At 34.2% G+C, this 21,875-nt stretch overlaps 1 protein-coding gene and 1 long non-coding RNA gene across 2 annotated transcripts; one reads left to right on the forward strand and one right to left on the reverse strand.

Annotated features, from left to right (window-relative positions):
* The first annotated feature begins 993 nt into the window (after positions 1-993).
* On the forward strand, positions 994-10,157 carry LOC136806250 (uncharacterized). Its single transcript, XR_010846541.1, has 6 exons — positions 994-1,196; positions 5,785-5,848; positions 6,190-6,258; positions 6,857-6,933; positions 9,530-9,610; positions 9,818-10,157. It is a non-coding gene; the product is annotated as an uncharacterized lncRNA (long non-coding RNA).
* A 4,165-nt stretch (positions 10,158-14,322) lies between these two features.
* LOC136806237 (uncharacterized) lies at positions 14,323-20,844 on the reverse strand. The gene is made up of 13 exons (XM_067062795.1): positions 20,670-20,844; positions 20,385-20,447; positions 19,713-19,971; positions 19,388-19,551; positions 19,027-19,213; positions 18,647-18,734; positions 18,235-18,537; positions 17,968-18,115; positions 17,698-17,780; positions 17,411-17,575; positions 16,702-17,229; positions 16,193-16,390; positions 14,323-15,975 (listed from the first exon to the last, which is right to left on the reverse strand). Exons 1-13 carry the CDS (start codon positions 20,764-20,766, stop codon positions 14,341-14,343), a joined length of 3,918 nt encoding a protein of 1,305 aa, XP_066918896.1. The 5' UTR covers positions 20,767-20,844; the 3' UTR covers positions 14,323-14,340.
* Between the last annotated feature and the right edge of the window lie 1,031 nt (positions 20,845-21,875).

Here is a 21,875-nt window from a genome sequence, read left to right on the forward strand (position 1 = left end):
TTTCAATATTTTTTAATTTTCAGTCTGGATTTTGCATCATAGAAAATCTTGACATATTTTATAAAAATCATAATTAATCCATAAGTCAAAACTTAAAATTTAAATGCATCCATCGGTTCGTAAATTTAAGAGTTCATAGTTTCTCCCTCTATCAGTATTACCACTGGCCTTCATAATTTGATCTTGACTTATATACCCCTACGTTTCGGGGGCCCAAAAACATGTATTCTAACAACCAGGGGTATACTGGTTTTGGGAAATAAAGTAGGGATGTTAATTAAAGTTTTGCAGGCAGCAAAAAGTTTCTTTTAACTTCTTTTCCCCTGGATTTGAGCTTTTTTATTGTTAAAAAAGAGGGAGCTTACGTTCCAAAATCGATTTATTTTGCAAACTTTTTTATCATCATGTGATTAGACAAAACAAAACGCGCAAGAATCCGAGATTCCAGTCCAATATATGCGTGAAACTATGAGTGCCTCCTCGTCGCTACGCTCCTGCGGGGGCAATTAAGCTTTCCTTATTTTCCATTATTTTAAGCTTTCTCCTATTTTCCATCTGCTTGTAGATTTAGAAATGGCCCACCAAAGTTTTAGTCGGTCTTAATTATTTGTCGGCCCTTAGTAAAATTAGGGCCGACTAAGTTTTGGTCGAACTATTGACTGAAATTTAAAACTGCTGGTTACCTGAAGGGAACTTATTTTGGTGGGAACTACTCTTAGGTGCCAAATAAACGCCCCCCCCCCACTTGTTAATTTTTCGAAAATTTTCCAACTCCCCCGGACCTTATTAGTGAGGTTAAGTAAATCGGTAAAATCACGACGACGAACGAAAATTTAACAGGCTAGTCAGTTTCAACCAATCAAATTTTGTATTTCCACTAGCCCATTACATTTTTCGTCCGTCGGAGATGTTGGAAGGACCTATCTCGCAGTTATGAAATACTACGATTTGATTGGTGCGAATTTGATTGTGTACATACGGTCCGAAATCGAGACCAAATCTATATGAAAATGGTAGACCAAGCTGCGTAAAAATTTCTAAGCTGGGCTGGATCAGATTTGACTATTGACTTTTCTTGACCATTCGTTTAACTGACTGCGCAATTCAAGTGAGGCTAAATTGTCATTCATATACCATGACCAATACCTACGATAACTATGCTGCTTTTCATAATCTAGCAAAACCAATCTGATAGGGTAAGTTTGTATGTTTACTACACTGACTGCTTTGCTGGCATGGCTGTGCATACTGCACTGTAATTTTTTTTATCCACATGCGCCATGGCACCTTTTCACCTCTCCTCTGGTGTCAATCTAGGTTAAGAGATAAATGGATCAGTATCTGGATCTACACAGCCCTGGCCTGGGCCTTTTTGTAGACCCGGCGGCAGATTCAGGCTCAGTCCTCAGAGGGGGCATGGCAGGGTGTACGTGTGTGTGTTGTGGGACATTCATCACCATATCATGCAATGATATCTAAAGATATCATACCCCACCCTCCCAGCAGCAAAGTATCTGGCTTGCGTTTCCGAACAGCCTGCCAGTGAGCTGAACAGTGGACTGGGCTGCAGGGGGTAAGAAGCACAGTAGATCGATTTGATTTGTTCAGTAGATCGATTTGATTGGATTTGTTCGGTAGATCGATTGGATTTGTTTGTTGGATCGATTTGATTGGATTTATTTGTTGGATCGATTTGATTGGATTTGTTCGTTAGATCGATTTGATTGAATTTGTTCGGTAGATCGATTTGATTGAATTTGTTCGGTAGATCGATTTGATTTGTTCGGTAGATCGATTGGATTGGATTTGTTCGGTAGATCGATTGGATTGGATTTGTTCGGTAGATCGATTTGATTGGATTTGTTCGGTAGATTGATTGGATTTGTTTGGTAGATCGATTGGATTGGTTCGGTAGATCGATTGGATTTGTTTGGTAGATCGATTGGATTGGATTTGTTCGGTAGATCGATTGGATTGGATTTGTTCGGTAGATCGATTGGATTTGTTCGGTAGATCGATTGGATTTGTTTGGTAGATCAATTGGATTTGTTCGGTAGATCGATTGGATTGGTTCGGTTGATCGATTGGATTGGTTCGGTAGATCGATTGGATTGGTTCGGTAGATCGATTGGATTGGTTCGGTAGATCGATTGGATTGGTTCGGTAGATCGATTGGATTTGTTTGGTAGATCGATTGGATTTGTTCGGTAGATCGATTGGATTGGTTCGGTAGATCGATTGGATTGGATTTGTTCGGTAGATCGATTGGATTGGATTTGTTCGGTAGATTGATTGGATTTGTTTGGTAGATCGATTGGATTTGTTTGGTAGATCAATTGGATTTGTTTGGTAGATCAATTGGATTTGTTTGGTAGATCAATTGGATTTGTTTGGTAGATCGATTGGATTGGTTTGGTAGATCAATTGGATTTGTTTGGTAGATCGATTGGATTGGTTTGGTAGATCAATTGGATTTGTTCGGTAGATCGATTGGATTGGTTCGGTAGATCGATTGGATTGGTTCGGTAGATCGATTGGATTTGTTTGGTAGATCGATTGGATTTGTTCGGTAGATCGATTGGATTGGTTCGGTAGATCGATTGGATTGGATTGGTTCCGTAGATCGATTGGATTGGATTTGTTCGGTAGATCGATTGGATTGGATTTGTTCGGTAGATCGATTGGATTTGTTTGGTAGATCAATTGGATTTGTTTGGTAGATCGATTGGATTGGTTTGGTAGATCGATTGGATTGGTTCGGTAGATCAATTGGATTTGTTTGGTAGATCGATTGGATTGGTTCGGTAGATCAATTGGATTTGTTCGGTAGATTGATTGGATTTGTTCGGTAGATCGATGGGATTTGTTTGGTAGATCAATTGGATTTGTTTGGTAGATTGATTGGATTTGTTCGGTAGATCGATTGGATTTGTTTGGTAGATCAATTGGATTTGTTTGGTAGATCAATTGGATTTGTTTGGTAGATCGATTGGATTGGTTTGGTAGATCGATTGGATTGGTTCGGTAGATTGATTGGATTGGTTCGGTAGATTGATTGGATTGGTTTGGTAGATCAATTTGATTGGATTGGTTCGGTAGATTGATTGGATTGGATTTGTTCGGTAGATTGATGGGATTGGATTTGTTCGGTAGATTGATTGGATTGGATTTGTTCGGTAGATTGATTGGATTTGTTTGGTAGATTGATTGGATTTGTTTGGTAGATCGATTGGATTGGTTCGGTAGATTGATTGGATTGGTTTGGTAGATCGATTGGACTGGTTCAGTAGATCGATTGGATTGGTTCGGTAGATCGATTGGATTTGTTCGGTAGATCGATTGGATTTGTTCGGTAGATTGATTGGATTGGTTTGGTAGATCGATTGGACTTGTTCGGTAGATCGATTGGATTTGTTTGGTAGATCAATTGGATTTGTTTGGTAGATCGATTGGATTGGTTCGGTAGATCGATTGGATTGGTTCGGTAGATTGATTGGATTTGTTTGGTAGATCGATTGGATTGGTTCGGTAGATTGATTGGATTGGTTTGGTAGATCGATTGGACTGGTTCAGTAGATCGATTGGATTGGTTCGGTAGATCGATTGGATTGGTTCGGTAGATCAATTGGATTGGTTCGGTAGATCAATTGGATTTGTTCGGTAGATCGATTGGATTGGTTCGGTAGATCGATTTGATTGGATTGGTTATGTAGATCGATTTGATTGGATTGGTTATGTAGATCGATTTGATTGGATTTGTTCGGTAGATCGATTGGATTGGTTCGGTAGATCGATTTGATTGGATTGGTTCGGTAGATCGATTTGATTGGATTTGTTCGGTAGATCGATTGGATTTGTTCGGTAGATCGATTGGATTGGTTCGGTAGATCGATTGGATTTGTTCGGTAGATTGATTGGATTGGTTCGGTAGATCGATGGGATTGGTTTGGTAGATCGATTGGATTGGTTCGGTAGATCGATTGGATTGGTTCGGTAGATCGATTGGATTGGATTTGTTCGGTAGATCGATTGGATTGGATTTGTTCGGTAGATCGATTGGATTTGTTCGGTAGATCGATTGGATTGGATTTGTTCGGTAGATTGATTGGATTTGTTTGGTAGATCGATTGGATTTGTTTGGTAGATCGATTCAGTTGGATTTGTTCGTTGTATCGATTCAGTTGGATTTGTTCGTTGTATCGATTTGATTTGATTGGATTTGTTTGTTAGATCGATTGGATTGGTTTGGTAGATGGATTTGATTGAATTTGTTCGGTAGATCAATTGGATTGGTTTGGTAAATTGATTGGATTTGTTCGGTAAATTGATTGGATTTGTTCAGTAGATTGATTGGATTTGTTCAGTAGATTGATTGGATTTGTTCGGTAGATCGATTGGATTGGTTCGTTAGATCGATTGGATTGATTCGGTAGATCGATTGGATAGGTAGATACATTGGTAGGATCAACAGTAGATCGATTTGATCAACAGTAGATTGATCCGAACCAATCGATCGATAGATTGATCGATTTGGTTTAGTAGATTGCTCGGATCGGTTGATAATCAATAGCAGCCAGCCAATAGTCAACAGCCAGTAAAAAATGGATAGCCGCTAGTCAATGGTCAGTAGGGGTTGTTAGAATCAGCCAGCCAACATTCAACAGCAACCATTCAATAATGGATAGCAACCAGCAACTGTTAAAGAGGAACTTTTTTAAGAGACCCTTTAGGGTATGTATATGAAAAATGAGGGAGAAGAAAACTTTACACGAACGTCTATAAAGATCTCTCTGCTCTGTTATGAGTCTTCAAAGTTGGCTTTCTCCCCTTCATTAAACAACTCACTTTCAGCTGTGTTGTTGAGAGATTGTGACCTCACTGTTTCGAAGCTATATCTTTTGTATTGTAAATTAGAGGGAAAATGTAGTGAATATAGCCAAATATTTTGGGTGAGATTCATAGTAATTTTTTTTATATGGAAAAAAATTTGATTTCCCTTAAATCAAAATGGAATAAAATGCTGCATCTGAATGTTGCAATATTATGTTTTTAATTTGGACCAAATGAGTCTAAATTCGAAGTCGAGTTTTATAAGTAATATTGCTTTTATTAGCAAGGCCGTTTGCTAAAAATATGTTTGTAGAGTATGTAATAAATTTTTGAATCTAAAATACTTTAATAAAGGTTAATCAGTCAATAAATTGCTAGTAGAAATCTTAAAAATACTTTTAACTCAATACTTAATACTTTTAGCTTAAGTTAAAGGTTTGATACTAAAAACAGAAAGCATCCTCTGCAAGACCATTAATCTAAACAACAACATTTCAATAATGTATCTACTAATTGGATGGATTTATACCTCTGCACTAAAAGATACCATGAGTAAACAACCTGTTTAAAACTTCCACACTGGTGGTCAGTGAAAAGGCTCCTGGTTTATAAAAAGTATTTTCACTGAAATATGTGGCCAAAAATTAACTTTACAAAGTCAATTTCGTTTGATAAAATTGAGTAAGAAGCTTTTTACATCTAAATATTTTGAGAGAAGCAAAGATAAGACTAAGTAAGGCAAGGTTGAAGGTCTTACAAGTATTACTTTTTCCCCTAATTCTTTTGCGTGCAGAAGAGACTAAATATATCGATAAAAGTTTCGTTAAAAATAATTTATTTAAAAAATTATCGTTCCAGGGTTTAAAAGAAGTAATATTTTATACGTCATGCCACTAGAGATACAACTTTTATCATTTTGATTATAATTGGTTGCATAATTTTTTCATTAATTAGGCTTGTGAATGGAATGTATATTGCAAGACTGCCTAAATTCTCAAAGGATATTCTAATTTCACAGGTACCGCTCTATTTGATCTTCTCGGGTTTTGACTTTATGATTACCTTAGATATCAGAATGTTTTCTGCCAATGGGAGCCTCAATTTCCCTCTATAAAGTGGCTAGCTAAAAGTCTATCCAGGGTATATATGTACTCTTTTTATTTTGGGGTTAGCTTTTCATAGAATTTATCAATCTTAATAAACTTACAGATCATAGCACTTGTCTACAAGATTTTCATTGTTTTCTTCTTCATTTTCACCTAAATTCTTTATTGATTTCAAAGTGTTTTTCATTTGAAACCAACAAAAGAGCCTTTGAAGAAGGAAAGAAAATCATTACAACTCTTATAACTCTTTTAGCTGCGAAGAAGAAAACAAGAAAAGCAAGTAAAGCTGAAGGAAAAGAAAACAGCAACCCTTACGAAACAGGTGAATTTATTTTCATCGTATTGAGTATTGTATAACAGAAATCAAAATGTGTAGAGTGTAACTATCTTTTTTACAACTCATTAGATCCCAACCAGTAAGCCATGACTCAGCTTAACCACCAAAGTGTAAGCCACATAATTTTCCCAAGTTATGGTCAATTTAGTGGCTGACAGTAAAAATGTCACAAAACAGGGGTTTATTTTTGATTGGGATCAATAGTAGAAGTAGTCGCAAGATGTAAAGTATATCATTGATTTTTGATCCTTCGGTTTTTTTATTTGAATACCGTTTGTAATGGTTTATCCTGGTACAGTAAACATCTTTTATGTTTTAGAAAAAATCTGCTGCAAAAAGTTTTGTTTAAAGCCAAAGCAACCCCATGTGTTTGTATATGCCACACAAGACGCACCACCACAAATTTGTCGAGCCTCGAGTACCCCGATCCCAATCATGTGGATGTCATTTTATTTATTTCTCCTTTGGTTGGAGAATATAAACGGCGAGTGCTCAGAAATTTGTTTCTAAAAGCATCAATTTCCATGGTCGGTTCTTTTTTGTCTTCATTCATATGTCATTTTCTGTTGTTTTTTTCACACAGGACGTTATCATGGTTAGAGGATCTTGTCGAATTTAAGAAAAGACTCAAGATCTTGCACTAATAACATGAAATATATTGTAAGTTTCTACCCAGAATTTTGATTACACCTTTTTTATCGAGTTGCTAAGGGTCTAGCCTTGAAAATGGCCAAAAACCGAAGCAACTTGGCTCGGCAATCCATGCCATGAAACTAAGAAAATGTCATTTTATCACAATTCCTCGCGGAGTTGATTCTATTCTTTTTCATTTTCGATTCGATTTTTTTTCTGTTTTTTTTCTTCTAATCTGATAATATTCTATTCGTGATCATCTTTTCAACGCGCATAAACTGGCTATCTAATTCAAAACTTACAAGCATTTCAAATTTTACTGATAGCATAGCTAATTTGAAATAGGCTTTATTTATATTGTACCGGGTGCGCCACAAAAAAGTTTCTCCCTTTAGAACTAATTTTCTAGAAATCTAAAGATTTTAAAAGAACCATTTCTATTTTACTGGAAAGAAGAAAGATAAACTTAAATTTTGATGGGTCATTTATTAAATTCGATTCATTAGATCAAAAGTTATGCGCAATTGAATAAAAAAGTTAATTTCTGAAAGTGCTCGAAAACGTTGAGAATCGACCTATCAAATTTTTATATTAAAATTGGCAATTACAATAACCTTTACATGATTAAAAGCATTTTTCAGTGATTAAACACATAAAATTTCGAAACTGAAAGGCCGAAAGGGTTCATAATCTTCATCAAAATCACTTTAATTTATTTTTACCGAAATTTTCCTCCGATTTTCGGTTTTAGATTAAATAAAGTCTTTGTAAGGCTGGATCTACCTCGCAACCATTCTTTATGAATTTTCATGAATTTTACCAGATTTTTTTGCCTTTTTCGACGAATTTTCTGCCTTTGATTGAAATTCAACTTTCCTTTACATAACAAAAGGTCATTTAGACAGCTAATTATCATTTTTAATGACTGAAACGAAGGATAATGATGTATCATGTAATTATGCTTCTGTTTAATTTGATAGGTCGACTTTTAGCGTACTCGAAGGTACTGGAGCTCTTAACATGATAATGTTGGAAAGTTTTCGGCCACTAAAAGGCGTATAATGATATCCATTCATTTTTGTAAATTGGACCAAAGAAAAAATATTTTTTCAAAAAATTAAAAATAAGCCATTAGATATTTTTTCAAGGGACAAGCTTGCCAAATTTCAATTCTATTTGACAATTTTTAAATAAATATTTTAAAAAAATTCTACAACCAATCCTCAGACATTCACCTAAATACTCTTAGGTCTCTAATAGACCCGCTAATTAATTTTTCGAAAATTTCCATCCAGGACATTCCTGTTCCAATCCCCCGCTTATTAAAGTTAGAAAAAATATTTTCAAAACTTCTTCATTTTGCCTCAATTCTTATATATCAGCCTCTGTTTTAGTAATTTTTCACCAGGACATTTTTATTCCAATCCCCCCCCCCCCCGCAATTAGTTTTTGAATAAATTTCCAACCGCCCCGCTTATTCCAGACCCCCCGTCTATTAGCGACCTAAGAGTAACAGGTGTACCAAATTTTATTGGAATCTAAATATTTCTTAGGTCTCTAGATCACTTTAAAGATTTATGTAAACGGACACAGAGCCAGATTCCCCTAGCACACTTTTTGTTTTCTATATTTTTGATAAAAATTATGATTTCCTACCTACATAGTTATTGAGGAACATAACAAAATCCGGTTCATAATAAGATCTAAAAAAATTCACTTTTCGACGAGCTATAGCCCACTCCTATATTTAGTTTTATTTTGAAAATATCGGCTATGTAGTAGAAGTATCAAACTTAAAAGATATAGGGCTTCTAGAAAATTAGATGATTAATCATTTTGTTGTTGTATTCTTCAAATATAATTCATGGCATGCTACGGATACAAGTTAATCATTTTTCAAAATCAGATGTCTTTGAGCCCCCATGAAGTTGTCAATTTTCTAATGACTTTGTTATAAATGTTCTAATTTTAAAGATGTTTTGGGCTGAATGTCCTAAAATTTCGTCAATTTTGTCCTGAAAGTTCTGTGTGTGTAATCTTTTACGTACAATTGAAATTGCTATTGATTTTTTTCTTTTATGCATGTGTTTCCTTCTCCAAAAAATATATTTTTCATAGTTTACTGAAATCGGTTCCTAATAAGGGTATTTTGAGATCTAATTCTCCTAACTTTATAAATAACTCTCGTTGGAAAGATAATTTTGAGTGTATTAATATGAAGAAAAATTATTTTTTATATTTGATTTGTTGTACCAATAGAAACGTTTCATCTTCATTTTGCTTCTTCATTTTCGAAGATATGAAAAATTGTTTTTCTTTGCATAAACCCACTTAAAATGATCTTTCCAACAAGGATGACCCTGATGAAATTAGAAGAATGATATCTCAAAAATCTGTCAAAAATTTCATGGTTTTATTTAGTTTTCCAAAATATAGAGATAAAAATAACAAGATGTAAGATGGCAAAAAAATTTTACATCCTGTACGTATAGCACTGACGATGGTATTTTTACCAAAAAGCTTCTGCTTATTTTAAAACTTTGTTGTTATTTTTATATCTTATTACTTTTAAACATTGCCACTATATGTATTTTTCAAACTTTGTTATTTCCATTTTTTACAGATTGATTATTTAAAGGTTTTTCTCGAGAAATTCCTACCCACCGCTGGTACTGAATTGATTAAAAACTTGCTTCTACCGGAGGTAAGTCTATCATTTAATACTGGCTCACAGTTGTTTCCAAAGAATGCATAGTGTTGGGAATGCGGAAATACCAGGAAGTCTACGATGCGTGTTGATAGTGGGATTGATGTGTGACAGATCACCTTCAAAGCTATTTATCTTTAACAAACTAGTTGTATAAAAAAGCAAAATTAGACCGTTTCACACTATGTTTTTATGCTATTCTAGATCATGGTTCTCGCGATTTCAACCGAGTGTCAATGTCCGTTGTTTGCTGTCCGAAGAAAGCTTCTGGAAAAGAAATCTGAAACTTAAGTACAGTACGGCACGATTTAGCGATCAATTACCTGTGAAACTACTTGTTCAATAGTAATATCAAATAATAGTGTATATCAAATAACTCGGTTCAGAAATATTTTATTTTTAGTAAATGGATTATCTAGTTATATACTACCAGACTTAGTAAATATATGTAGATACATTGTTTCTTTCTATTTTATCAAAGTTTTAGTGAACATATAAACGACTGGACATCTATCTTTTATTGTCTCTTTGAAGCGAGCTTCGTTGCCGCCTGTATTTCAAAATTGGTATGAAAAAGACGACAATATTCCGTCATAATTTTATTTCTTTGAATTATTTAGATAAAAAGATTGATGGAGCTTGAGCATTACTCCTAATGTACAAAAAAATCATTTTCGAATTTTTTCACAAGTTTGCAATATATTTGATCAACATTTTCAACTCTGAAATGCAGAATTTCAACTGCGTGTATACTTTTGAATCACTTTTGTCACTCCAATAATTTTTTTTATGACTTGAAAAAATTAGCTTGCCAAAGTTGAGAGCCTGTGTCATAAGAATATCGAAATTAGAATGTGACACTCTCTAAAATTATTAGACACTTTTAAGTCAAAATTTAGAAATATCAGTCGGAGTTTTGACACCTTTTAACGAGGCGGCTAGCCCTTTCTACAAAAAAACAAAGGAGATGGATGTCCAGTCGTTTATATGTTCATGGTGACACCGAAGAGGAGCACTAAACAGAGTTTGAATTTTATAATGAAGGATTTCTAACATCATTTTTTGAATATATTTTCATTATTATTTTTATGTTGACTTTGAGAAGAAAACCAACAAAATTACCGCATATTAACAGTTTCTTCTCTTATTTTTATTTTTCATCCTGTTTTTCACATCATAATTGCCCAAACATTTATCCTGTTATGTAAAAATTGCGTATTGACTTCATGAGCATTACTCTCTACATCAATGCTAAACTTAAACGGTTTGTTTTTACCAGACCTATGGGAAGTTTTTTTCATTTTGCATGCTTACTAAACCTTCTTTAACATGTAAACATGCCATTTTTTTCGGAGACTTTTTCATCGGGGAGGAAAATCAAATCAGTCAATCAATCTATCCATTTTTTATCACCAAACAAGTTGCTAAGGCCCGAGCCCTGAAAAATTAGCCAATTTTCATTGCGATTATTAGAAAATCTAATCATGACAGAAAACATAAAATGTAAAAGCAGCAAATTTGTAAGACAAAAAAATGAAGCGACTGCTTAGGTAGTAAGTTTCGTCATCATTCGTGACTTAATCAGCATCCTTCATAATCATGACAGCATACATATGATATAAAGCAAATTTCTCAAAAATTGAGCTAGAATGCCAAACAACCTATTGAGGACTGAAGCTTAAAACTTAGCTCCTTATTAAAAAATATATGCTTACTGCCGTCACATAACAAAAAAGGGTCTGAAAATTATTTTTTTTACCTCGGGGTGGAAATCTCGCACCATTTTACGAGAGCCCATCGTCGAGAAAGAACGCCAGTCCTATTATTATCTATGTATAATGTCACATAAGAGAAAATAGTTTAAAAACTAGTTTTTTACCTCGGGGTTGAAATCTTACACCATTATACGAGAGCCCATCATCGTGCACACCAGTCCTATTATCTATGTAATTGAGCGAATCGGAGTGAACGAATTCGCATTTCGAAAATTCTTCTCTGGGGACAGATTTTGACCAAATAGAGGACTATCGAGCTATATTCTATATACTGCACAGCTATTTTAGCGATTTGGAGTGAATGAAGTCGTATTTCGAAAATTTTTCTCTGGGGATAGATTTTGACCAAATAGGGGACTATCGAGCTATATTCTATATACTGCACAGCTATTTGAGTGATTTGGAGTGAATGGAGTCGCATTTTGAAAATTCTACTCTGGGGACAGATTTTGACCAAATAGAGGACTATCTAGCTATATTCTATATACTGTACAGCTATTTGAGCGATTTGGAGTGAATGGAGTCGCATTTCGAAAATTTTTCTCTGGGGACAGATTTTGACCAAATAGAGGACTATCGAGCTATATTCTATATACTGTACAGCTATTTGAGCGATTTGGAGTGAATGGAGTCGCATTTCGAAAATTTTTCTCTGGGGACAGATTTTGACCAAATAGAGGACTATCGAGCAATATTCTATATACTGTACAGCTATTTGAGCGATTTGGAGTGAATGAAGTCGCATTTCGAAAATCCTTCTCTGGGGACAGATTTTGAGCAAATAGAGGACTATCGAGCTATATTCTATATACTGCACAGCTATTTGAGCGATTTGGAGTGAATGAAGTCGCATTTCGAAAATTCTACTCTGGGGACAGATTTTGACCAAATAGCGGACTATCTAGCTATATTCTATAATTGTACAGTTATTTGAGCGATTTGAAGTGAACGAAGTCGCATTTCGAAAATTTTTCTCTGGGGACAGATTTTGACCAAATAGAGGACTATCGAGCTATATTCTATATACTGTACAGCTATTTGAGCGATTTGGAGTGAATGAAGTCGCATTTCGAAAATCCTTCTCTGGGGACAGATTTTGAGCAAATAGAGGACTATCGAGCTATATTCTATATACTGCACAGCTATTTGAGCGATTTGGAGTGAATGAAGTCGCATTTCGAAAATTCTTCTCTGGGGACAGATTTTGAGCAAATAGAGGACTATCGAGCTATATTCTATAATGGTACAGCTATTTGAGCGATTTGAAGTGAACGAAGTCGCATTTCGAAAATTCTTCTCTGAGGACAGATTTTGACCAAATAGGGGACTATCGAGCTATATTCTATATACTGTACAGCTATTTGAGCGATTTGGAGTGAATGAAGTCGCTTTTCGAAAATCCTTCTCTGGGGACAGATTTTGAGTAAATAGAGGACTATCGAGCTATATTCTAGAATTGTACAGTTATTTGAGCGATTTGAAGTGAACGAAGTCGCATTTCGAAAATTCTTCTCTGGGGACAGATTTTGACCAAATAGGGGACTATCGAGCTATATATTCTATATACTGTACAGCTATTTGAGCGATTTGAAGTGAACGAAGACGCATTTCGAAAATTCTTCTCTGGGGACAGATTTTGACCAAATAGGGGACTATAGAGCTATATTCTATATACTGTACAGCTATTTGAGCGATTTGGAGTGAATGAAGTCGCATTTCGGAAATCCTTCTCTGGGGACAGATTTTGAGCAAATAGAGGACTATCGAGCTATATTCTATAATTGTACAGTTATTTGAGCGATTTGAAGTGAACGAAGTTGCATTTCGAAAATTCTTCTCTGGGGACAGATTTTGACCAAATAGGGGACTATCTAACTATATTCTATATACTGTACAGCTATTTGAGAGATTTGGAGTGAACAAAGTCGCATTTCGAAAATTTTTCTCTGGGGACAGATTTTGACCAAATAGGAGATTATCGAGCTATATTCTATATACTATGCAGCTTTATGACTGAGCATCAATTAGGTCTTGAGGAAAGATCGATAAAGTCTCATAAAACAAATCGTGAAATTCATTTTGACTCTTTGTTGGACGCTGTATGATTATGTTTTGAAATGTAAAGCACTATGTTAATAAGTTCCTTCTACCATAAATAATAGATGCCTTTGTTTGCTAATCGATTTGCCAGTAAAAAGGCTTCAGTGTGAAGTCACCCAATATCTAGTTTTGAGCGCTTCTGCCCAAAAGGTAATAGCATAAGTCCATGGATCAAAAGCCATTTTCTTCCAGTAATGAATTTATTATTTATTTCTAATAGAATATAAATAAAATAAAAGAGACCTAATAGAATTGAAAAATTTCGAGTTGAAATAGTGCTATAAATATATAACAATTTTTATAATCTAATAATATGCATTTTCTAATATGGAATAAAGCTTTCTTGAAATTTACCCCTTGTCACAAAATAGAGCTATTGTGCTTTGAGATTCGATTAAATGGACCCTTTAAAAACACCATGCAAAATATAGGAAACATAGAATGCACTTGGACACGAATCTGATCTTGATGATCCTTCAACAAAACATCTTGGTTTATAAGATTGAAAAAGATATAACGAAATTTAACGACCGTAACCTTTTTTCATTTTCATTTTGCTTCTTCATTTTCGAAGATATGAAAAATTGTTTTTTTTTGCGTAAACCCACTTAAAATGATTTTTCCAACAAGGGTCATTGATGAAATTAAAAGAATGATATCTCAAAATATCCTGAAAGATGCAAGTAGTGCAAAAATATTTGGAACAGACTTTAACAAAAAAAGGAAGCAAGTTTCAAAGAGAAGCTTCAGGTAATTTAATCAGGCGCAGAGTAATTTTTAATTAAAAAAAATAATTTCCACTATAATTCGACAAAAAGGAGTAGGGAGGAAAAGGCTGATCATGGAAATAAATTATTCTGCACCTGATAAAGCTACTTGGAGCTTCTCTTTAAAACTTGATTCCTTTTTCTCGTTCCAAATGTCTATCATGAACTGGCAGTAAAAAATAAAATGTTCCTGCGTCATGTATCTGCCAGCTGACTTGATGCATTGCAGGTATGAATTGAATTGCTCGCAAATCGAAGAATTCAGAACATCCATACCTGCAAGCCCTTTTGAGCTGTACACGCTACTACATTTATGATTAAAGTGGTGGAATAAATCATGGTAGAAGCGTGTACAGCGGAAGAAACCAGCTTCGCGATTCAGCGAGTACTCTTCGAAGCCACAAGCAAAGTCATAAAAAAGAGCCTCAGGTGGTACCTTGAGATGCGTATACAAAGAGCACATAGGATCCTTTCGTCCTTCACTACCATCGACTATGTGACCTCCGTAACAATGTCCATGTGCTGGACAAAACCACAAAAACAAAAAGGAAGCCCCACGCTTAGCCACAGTTGGAAATTTTTTGGAGCATATTGGCTTTTCCTCGTCTTCCTCACCAAAGTTGCGGTTTTTGCGAACTTGTGCTCCTTCCTTGTTGAAATAATAAAATCTGCCGAGCTTTGGAGGATCATACGTGTCCTCAAGTTCAACAGGTTCATCAGCAACAGGGTCAGCAGCTTCACATAAAACTTTATGTTTTAATAGGTGACCCAAGAACGCCTTTGCGTCAACGTCTAGTTCAGTTTCAAAAAAGGTGTTGACGAAACGGCCAAGCTTGGGGTTAAACTTTTCAAAATCTTCAGATATTTCCAATAATCTGATGGGATCGATAGTATCCTCAACCAGGTCTTGGATAATACCATCCAATGCCGCGGGTATGAAGGCGCGTACAGGTGCATCAAAAGCAAGAAGGTGAAGGACGGCTTTCGTAGTCTGTAGCTGTTGGGTGGTCATCGATTGATTAAAATAGCGTTTGACTAACGGTAAGCATTCTTTAGGTATGATATCTAAAGTCCTGGCTTCTTGCACTTCATCTCGAATGGTCAAGGGTGAAGATGCAGTTATTTCTTTGAGGTAGGTTCTAGCCTCTCGTATGTACTTCTTTTTCGTTGCATACTCTGCCTGCGTTTCTCCTTTATCTTTCTTGGGGTAAGCCAAGAAGCAACGGTCAAATCTTCGGATATCGTTCTTCACTAGCTCGGTGCCTGGAAGAACTTTGTCGATCGGAATGATGGCTAAATTTTGGTGCATGATTCCAATTTTGGTTCCATCACATGCCAGTATTTTTGGTGAATCGCCACACCAAGGACAGAGTTTTCGAAATTCTCTTGGTTGATGGCTTGCCCAAGAAAAAAAGACTTTTCCGAAGGTCTTTGACGTGAGGAAGGGTTTGGTGGAGCGATTTCTTTTGTACACGCCATCGACGTGCTTACAAAAAGCAGAAAAATTAGATTTCATTGATGAAACCATACCAACAAATTCCCACAACAGCTCCTCGACCACACAAACTTGCTGCGATATTCGGAAAATCTTTTCCTTTGAGCCCTTCCATTTTACTTGACAGCTACCATTGGGACAAACCAATTTGTAAACATTAGCTTTGATTGCGTTTTTGGTAGTGTATAGTGTGGTGTTACTGTCCCATAAACTTTCAAATGGAAGCTAAAAATCAAAAAAACATTGAGTTTTAAATGCTATAGGTTAAAAAGTCATGTAATTTCAAACTTTCAATTTCGCAAATTCGACATAGAATTACCGAAATTACCTACAAAAGCACATAACTCATCCGAGAAGTGCTCCAGCTCTGAGTATGGAATTTATGCATGTTGTCAAAATACATACAAACATTATGTTATATAAAGCGAAATGAATTATCTACCTCACAATCGCATTGTTGTGGATGAACAGAAGGATAAAAGGTGACAGTGTACCCAGGATCTAAACGTGCATTTGTACTATGTTGCATCATTTCAGCAGATGCATCTAATAACTCATCCGAAAACGGATCGGTGTCAACTATGCGGGGGAACGGGGTGTAAAATGACCACTGTTTTGTTTCCATGTTGAATCCATTCACCTAAAGTTGAATAAAATAAGACTTTTATTTTCATTTTCTAAATGCATATAACTAATGTTTCATGATAAAAGTAAAACATCTAAAATAAAAGTTACGGTTTATTTGAATTCGAGAAATAGCCATTCTGATAGAAAGAAATATCAGTATATTTATATATCAATAAGCAAAAAATGATATAAGGTATTGAAATATAATTTATTATGACACAATGAAATTTGACCATTACATTATCAAAGACTTTAAAAATGTATAGTCGGCAATAGTTGACACTTTATCGGCATAAATAACTCAAAAACCAATAATATAAATACTTTTTCAAAAATATTTCCTTCTTCCACTTCTTCATTTATTGCAATGTCATCAACATCAATAACATCGTAATCGTCAAACTCATCTTCATTTCTCTCAGGTACCTCTTCTTCAGTTTCAACTCCATTACCCTCTGTTCGAAGCTCGCGAAGCAGTTCGTGTTTGTCCCAGTTCTCTTTGATGTATGATTTAAAAACCTCCATATGAGCACAGCCGTCAGTTGTGGTTTCCAAAGTTTGAATTTTTACCTTCTTCCTGTACACCGTCGAGCACAATCCAGAACAACATTTGACATAAGTAAAGTTACTTTTATTGCCTCTGAAAAGGTGAACAAAATTATGTCCAAATGGCGTTCTCACTGCGAATTTTTCCACGTTTGGATTTTTTGATTGTAGAGGAAGAACATCTGGTACCACTGCATCCAAACCATTCTTAATTTTCGCAGAAACGATGGATGAGACGTTTTCGACAACACTGCGTGGTTGACAATAAGAATGACCGTCATCAGAGTTGGTCTGAGTGATGTTAAACTGAAAAAAGGAATATTAATTCATTTTGTATTTTTAAAGTTTTCCCTTTAAATAAAAGAAAGAAATTAGCAAGCACCCTCACTTCGTTTGAAAGTAAAAGGTTTTCAGACAGTAACTAACAATCATGAAGTTGTTTCTTTCCGATTGAACCTATTAGTTTAAAATGAAAGTTAGAATTTACCTCAGAATAAATATCCTTCAATGCACGAGCGTGAAGGCATTGGACTCCATTCCATTCACTGCTCTGAATCGTTATTGATAAGGTCTTATAGATATCACAGGTACATTTCATTCTTATTACTCCCTCGTTTGTTACCATTCTTGTGACACTGACGTAGTCGTTAAACTAAAAAATCAAAGTGTTTGTTCAGAAGCGATTCAAGCAATACCTTTACAAACACTAAAATGAACTAAAACTTTTGCAATCATAAGAATGAGAATTAATAAGGACGAAGCTAAAGCAATTACCTTGAAATCTCCTGTTCTTGAGTTATAATCATTCATGATCACCATTTGTTTTAATGTTCCATTTTCTCTCCATACGATGGTACCTTTGAAAAGTGAAGTAATTTCATCTATGAATCGACATTTCATCAAATTTTGAATAAAGATTTTTACTCCGGAATATGAATCAAAGTCCATTTACATAACATGCTTATCACTTTACTACTTCCTAGTCAATAAAATTCATCTAGCATTATTTAAGCTCGTTAATTCTTTTTTAAATATAAGTGGTACCTTCGTTATATAAGTTTAATTTGAAATTCTGATACAGTCTTTCTAATGTTGGTTGGAGTTCTGTTTGATGAAAGTCTTCTTCGCTTAATCCAAGTTCTGTCAAGAGAGTTTCTCTGTCGATGGATTTACAATTAAGTTGGCAAGAGGCCTGGAAAGAAGAAAATTATATTTTAAATCATTTTACAAAATGATCTGTCGAACGAAGTATTAGGAGGGCTTAAAATCAATCTTATTGAATGTTTACACCAGTTACGTGAATGCATATACCTTTTTATTGCAAGCTTTTGGGACGGTCTCTATATGATATTGATTGTTCAGTACAAAAATCAGTACATTCTTGATGAATTTGTAAGACCCAGGTGATCCATCTAAATGGTCTTGAATTGACCCCAAAATTAAATTCCTTGGCGAATTGCCAGACGGAAGGAAGTACTGGTCCATTTTGACTCCGGTTTGAATTCGGGAAGCCCAGTGATGATAATTTGGTAGGGATGAAAGGATTTGAAACTGCTGTTCAATTGTCAGTTCTTCCATATCCCCATATATTGATTGAACACTATCGACCGATACCTGATATTCAAAGTAAGACGTTGACTTAGTTGACTTAATAAAACAAGAATAGATAACCAGTGCCTGTAAAATGTGACTTAAAATGCATGAAAGAAAAATGTATCTGTACCTGGTGTTCTTTCTGATGGTTTGTGATAAAATCAAATATAAGGCGTTCAACAGTTTTCTCGTCTTGCCAGCCCACGACTTTGAAATAGCTTAAAATAAAAAATAGTATATCTCAATAAAAATAACGAAACGTGCTGTACTGATAAAGTAAATATAATAATTGTATTAAAGTTTAATCGAAATCCGACGATTGAAATAATATGAAAAGGCTCTAAAAAGTCTTAAAAGAAAAGGTTCATTCGCCGATGACTGATTAAATAATATAATTTTCATGACGCTATCAGTAAAAAATAATTGAAGTTTTTCAGTTTAATAAAAAGTATTTTTAATAAAAAACCATTCTATAGGGAAACTCGAAAGAAATAAGCACGTGACACTTACTAATTGTCAGCAGAATTTCGTTTAGTGTATTTTGGATTCCTTTGAGTAAACATAATGAAACCCGGCGCACTTTCGCCAAATGTTTTTTTCAAAATACTGTGGGCAACAGGAAACGTTTTGCCAATAGACCCATCGTAATCTTTTGTTGAGCGGTGGAAGATCTTTGCGTTTTTATCCTTACCGATACCTAAATTAACGAAAACGTCATTGTTATATTTTCAATTTTATACTGTATTGAATCAATGTGATCCTGTTTTTGCATTCATATGTCTTTATGTCTTTGATTTATATTATCACGTAATTTAAGTTATCTTTATATTTTTTACAAATAATAATATCATACAATCAAAAACAAAGTTACCTTTTTTAGTTTTCAATTTATGATGACGATATGCGTTAATGTCCCAATCATTAAATACTGGAACAATGTGCGTTGCTTTAATGTTGAAACTCTCAATGACATGACCAAAAAGTGTTGCCAAATTCTGCTTCAGAAAGTCTTTACATTTACCAGCTTCGAAACATCTGAAATTAAAAATCATTAAAACTCGTAACTCATATTCTTTAAGTATAATTAAGATTTTCCTATTCTTTAAAGTAATAGTGATAGTAATATGTGATGATGCTTTTTATAGAATTAATCTTTTCAAATGGAGAATTATAAACATAAGGTAATACAATCTAACCTTAAAAATAAGTTGTTCTCTCCGTTTAGTTCAACTACAAGAGGTACGACATAAAGAATAGCATTAGTGCAATTTTCATAAGTTGCCAAATTCAGCAACTGCTTTTCTCCGACAAGTAATGGTGGGCTTTTTTTGTTTTCTTGATTTTCCTCATCTAATATTGCATTTTGAAGTAAATTCTGGACAAAAATATCCACAGCAGCAGCTTGCCCACATTTCAGAATTGTCAGGGCTGTTTGGAGTGCTTTGGTTTCGACATCTGTAATAATAAATGAATAATATGTGATTAAAATATTATAAACAATTTTTTCTAAGGATACTTAAAGTTCTTTTGATCTATAACAATAAATCCATTGTATTTGAGTCAAAATCCTAGCCTTACATTTATAAATAGAAAAAACATGTAATCTATTCTCAATAAAAACAATTACATTATTCATTATATAATATTATCATCAGAAACTTAAACTCGAAACAACATTATCCAATATCAAAAGATATTGAAATTACTGTATGAATTTAAGAAAAACAAAAAAAGAAGTTTTAATTAGTTTTAGCAAAGGCTGTCTATACGTCTATTACTTCAGGGAAAAACTTTTAATCTTCAAACAATAACATACTGTACTGAAAAAGCTTTCTTTTCTTTTTTCTTTAAAAATGACATTATATTACCTGTCTCTGAAATATCTTCATCCCCGTCATCATTTAATGGTGCATTGATTTGATTGTGAGAGTCTGATTATGAATAAGAATAAAAAAGGAAATGAAAGGATCTTTTCTCAAGAGTTTCAAAAATGTTAGCCACTTTAAACTTTCAACTATTACTATAAGGTTAAGAAAATAATTTATAAATGTTACTTATCACATGTTTCACATTACCAATAGAATTCTAGTTAGTTAATAGGTTTCTAGTTAGCTCAATAGGTTATCAATTTTTAAAATTGAGTGAAATCTTACCGATCGGGATGGTACAGGTTTCACTATTCTCAGTTGCATTTTCCATCTTCTGAGTCAAGACAACAGGCTCTAAAACAAATACGGTAATAGAAATCATTTTCAAAATAAATTCTTTTAACCATCAATGTTTGAAAAAAGCTCAAAAGCTGATTAGGTGTGATTGAGTTTCTATCTAAGTAACTAAGTAACCTATTCTCGTACCATAAAATAAAAAAATTACCTATGTAAATATCTGTTATAAAAATGAAAATAAATCAAGAAAGACTAAGTTTGAGACAAGAAGTAATAACTATTCTTCACACTATTTATATTAAGCAAATAAAGACCATTTTAATAAATAATAAAACAGAAAACTCCCTGATCGTAAATTTGTGGTTCGTAAATTTGTGGTTTGTCAATTTGTATGTCAATCTTCATGGTTTTAAACCAGCAGTGCAACATGTTATGCCCTAGAATCATAAAATTCTATTGCATTAAAAAAACAGGACAAACGGGAACAAAAGCAAATCTACCAGAATTAGAAGCTGTGAATAGAATCTTAAAATTCAAGTCTAAGTCGCGAATCTCTATAAATGTTGCTACTACACACTGGACCAAAGAAACAGTCATAAAGTCATGTTTGTAGTAGTTTGATGTTTATGTCAAATTATGCTGGTCAGTTTTGTCTTTGTATATAAGAATTCTTTAGTTTTAAGAAAGAAATGCTATTTAAATATCTTACCAAGTTTCCCAACAGGAAAGAAAACAAACAAGTTTTTTGGAGATTTTGTAAGTGTATATATATTATCTACTGAATAGAACAATATATAGTTTAAATAAACAATTTGAGAATATATCACCTGTTGACAGTACTATATAACTAACAGTAGATGGCCCTATCTCTGTCATCTCCTCTCGAAACACTATTCCTGTAATTCCAGTTTTATGGATTTCTTCCAGTCTTTTCAATCCAATCGTTTTTTTAAAGAGAGGTAAACAAACCTGATTTTGCTTGTGCTTCCTTAGTTAAGGCATGATTTATCTCAACTTCTATCTATCGCAAAGGATTTTTCAAACTTAACTATGTTTTTACAATTTATGATACTACCATACCCTCAAAATTTATTTTGAAACGAATAGTAGTAAGTTTGGGTTTTTTGGAAAAAAGTTTCAAAGTGTATAGCTAGCTTTTAATATTTTATATTTATTTGATGAAAAATTCTGCTT

The sequence above is a fragment of the Clytia hemisphaerica genome, unplaced genomic scaffold (assembly GCF_902728285.1).
Source record: "Clytia hemisphaerica strain Z4C2 unplaced genomic scaffold, Clytia hemisphaerica genome assembly, whole genome shotgun sequence".
Taxonomy (NCBI): Eukaryota; Metazoa; Cnidaria; class Hydrozoa; order Leptothecata; family Clytiidae; genus Clytia; species Clytia hemisphaerica.

Excerpts from the sequence above, each read along its gene's own strand:
- LOC136806237 (XM_067062795.1), bottom strand. The coding sequence starts at position 20,766 with ATGATTTCTATTACCGTATTTGTTTTAGAGCCTGTTGTCTTGACTCAG. Across the intron at positions 20,448-20,669 it reads AACCTGTACCATCCCGATCG|ACTCTCACAATCAAATCAAT; the intron begins GTAAGATTTCAC and ends ATTCATAATCAG. Across the intron at positions 17,230-17,410 it reads TGAAGGATATTTATTCTGAG|TTTAACATCACTCAGACCAA; the intron begins GTAAATTCTAAC and ends TCCTTTTTTCAG.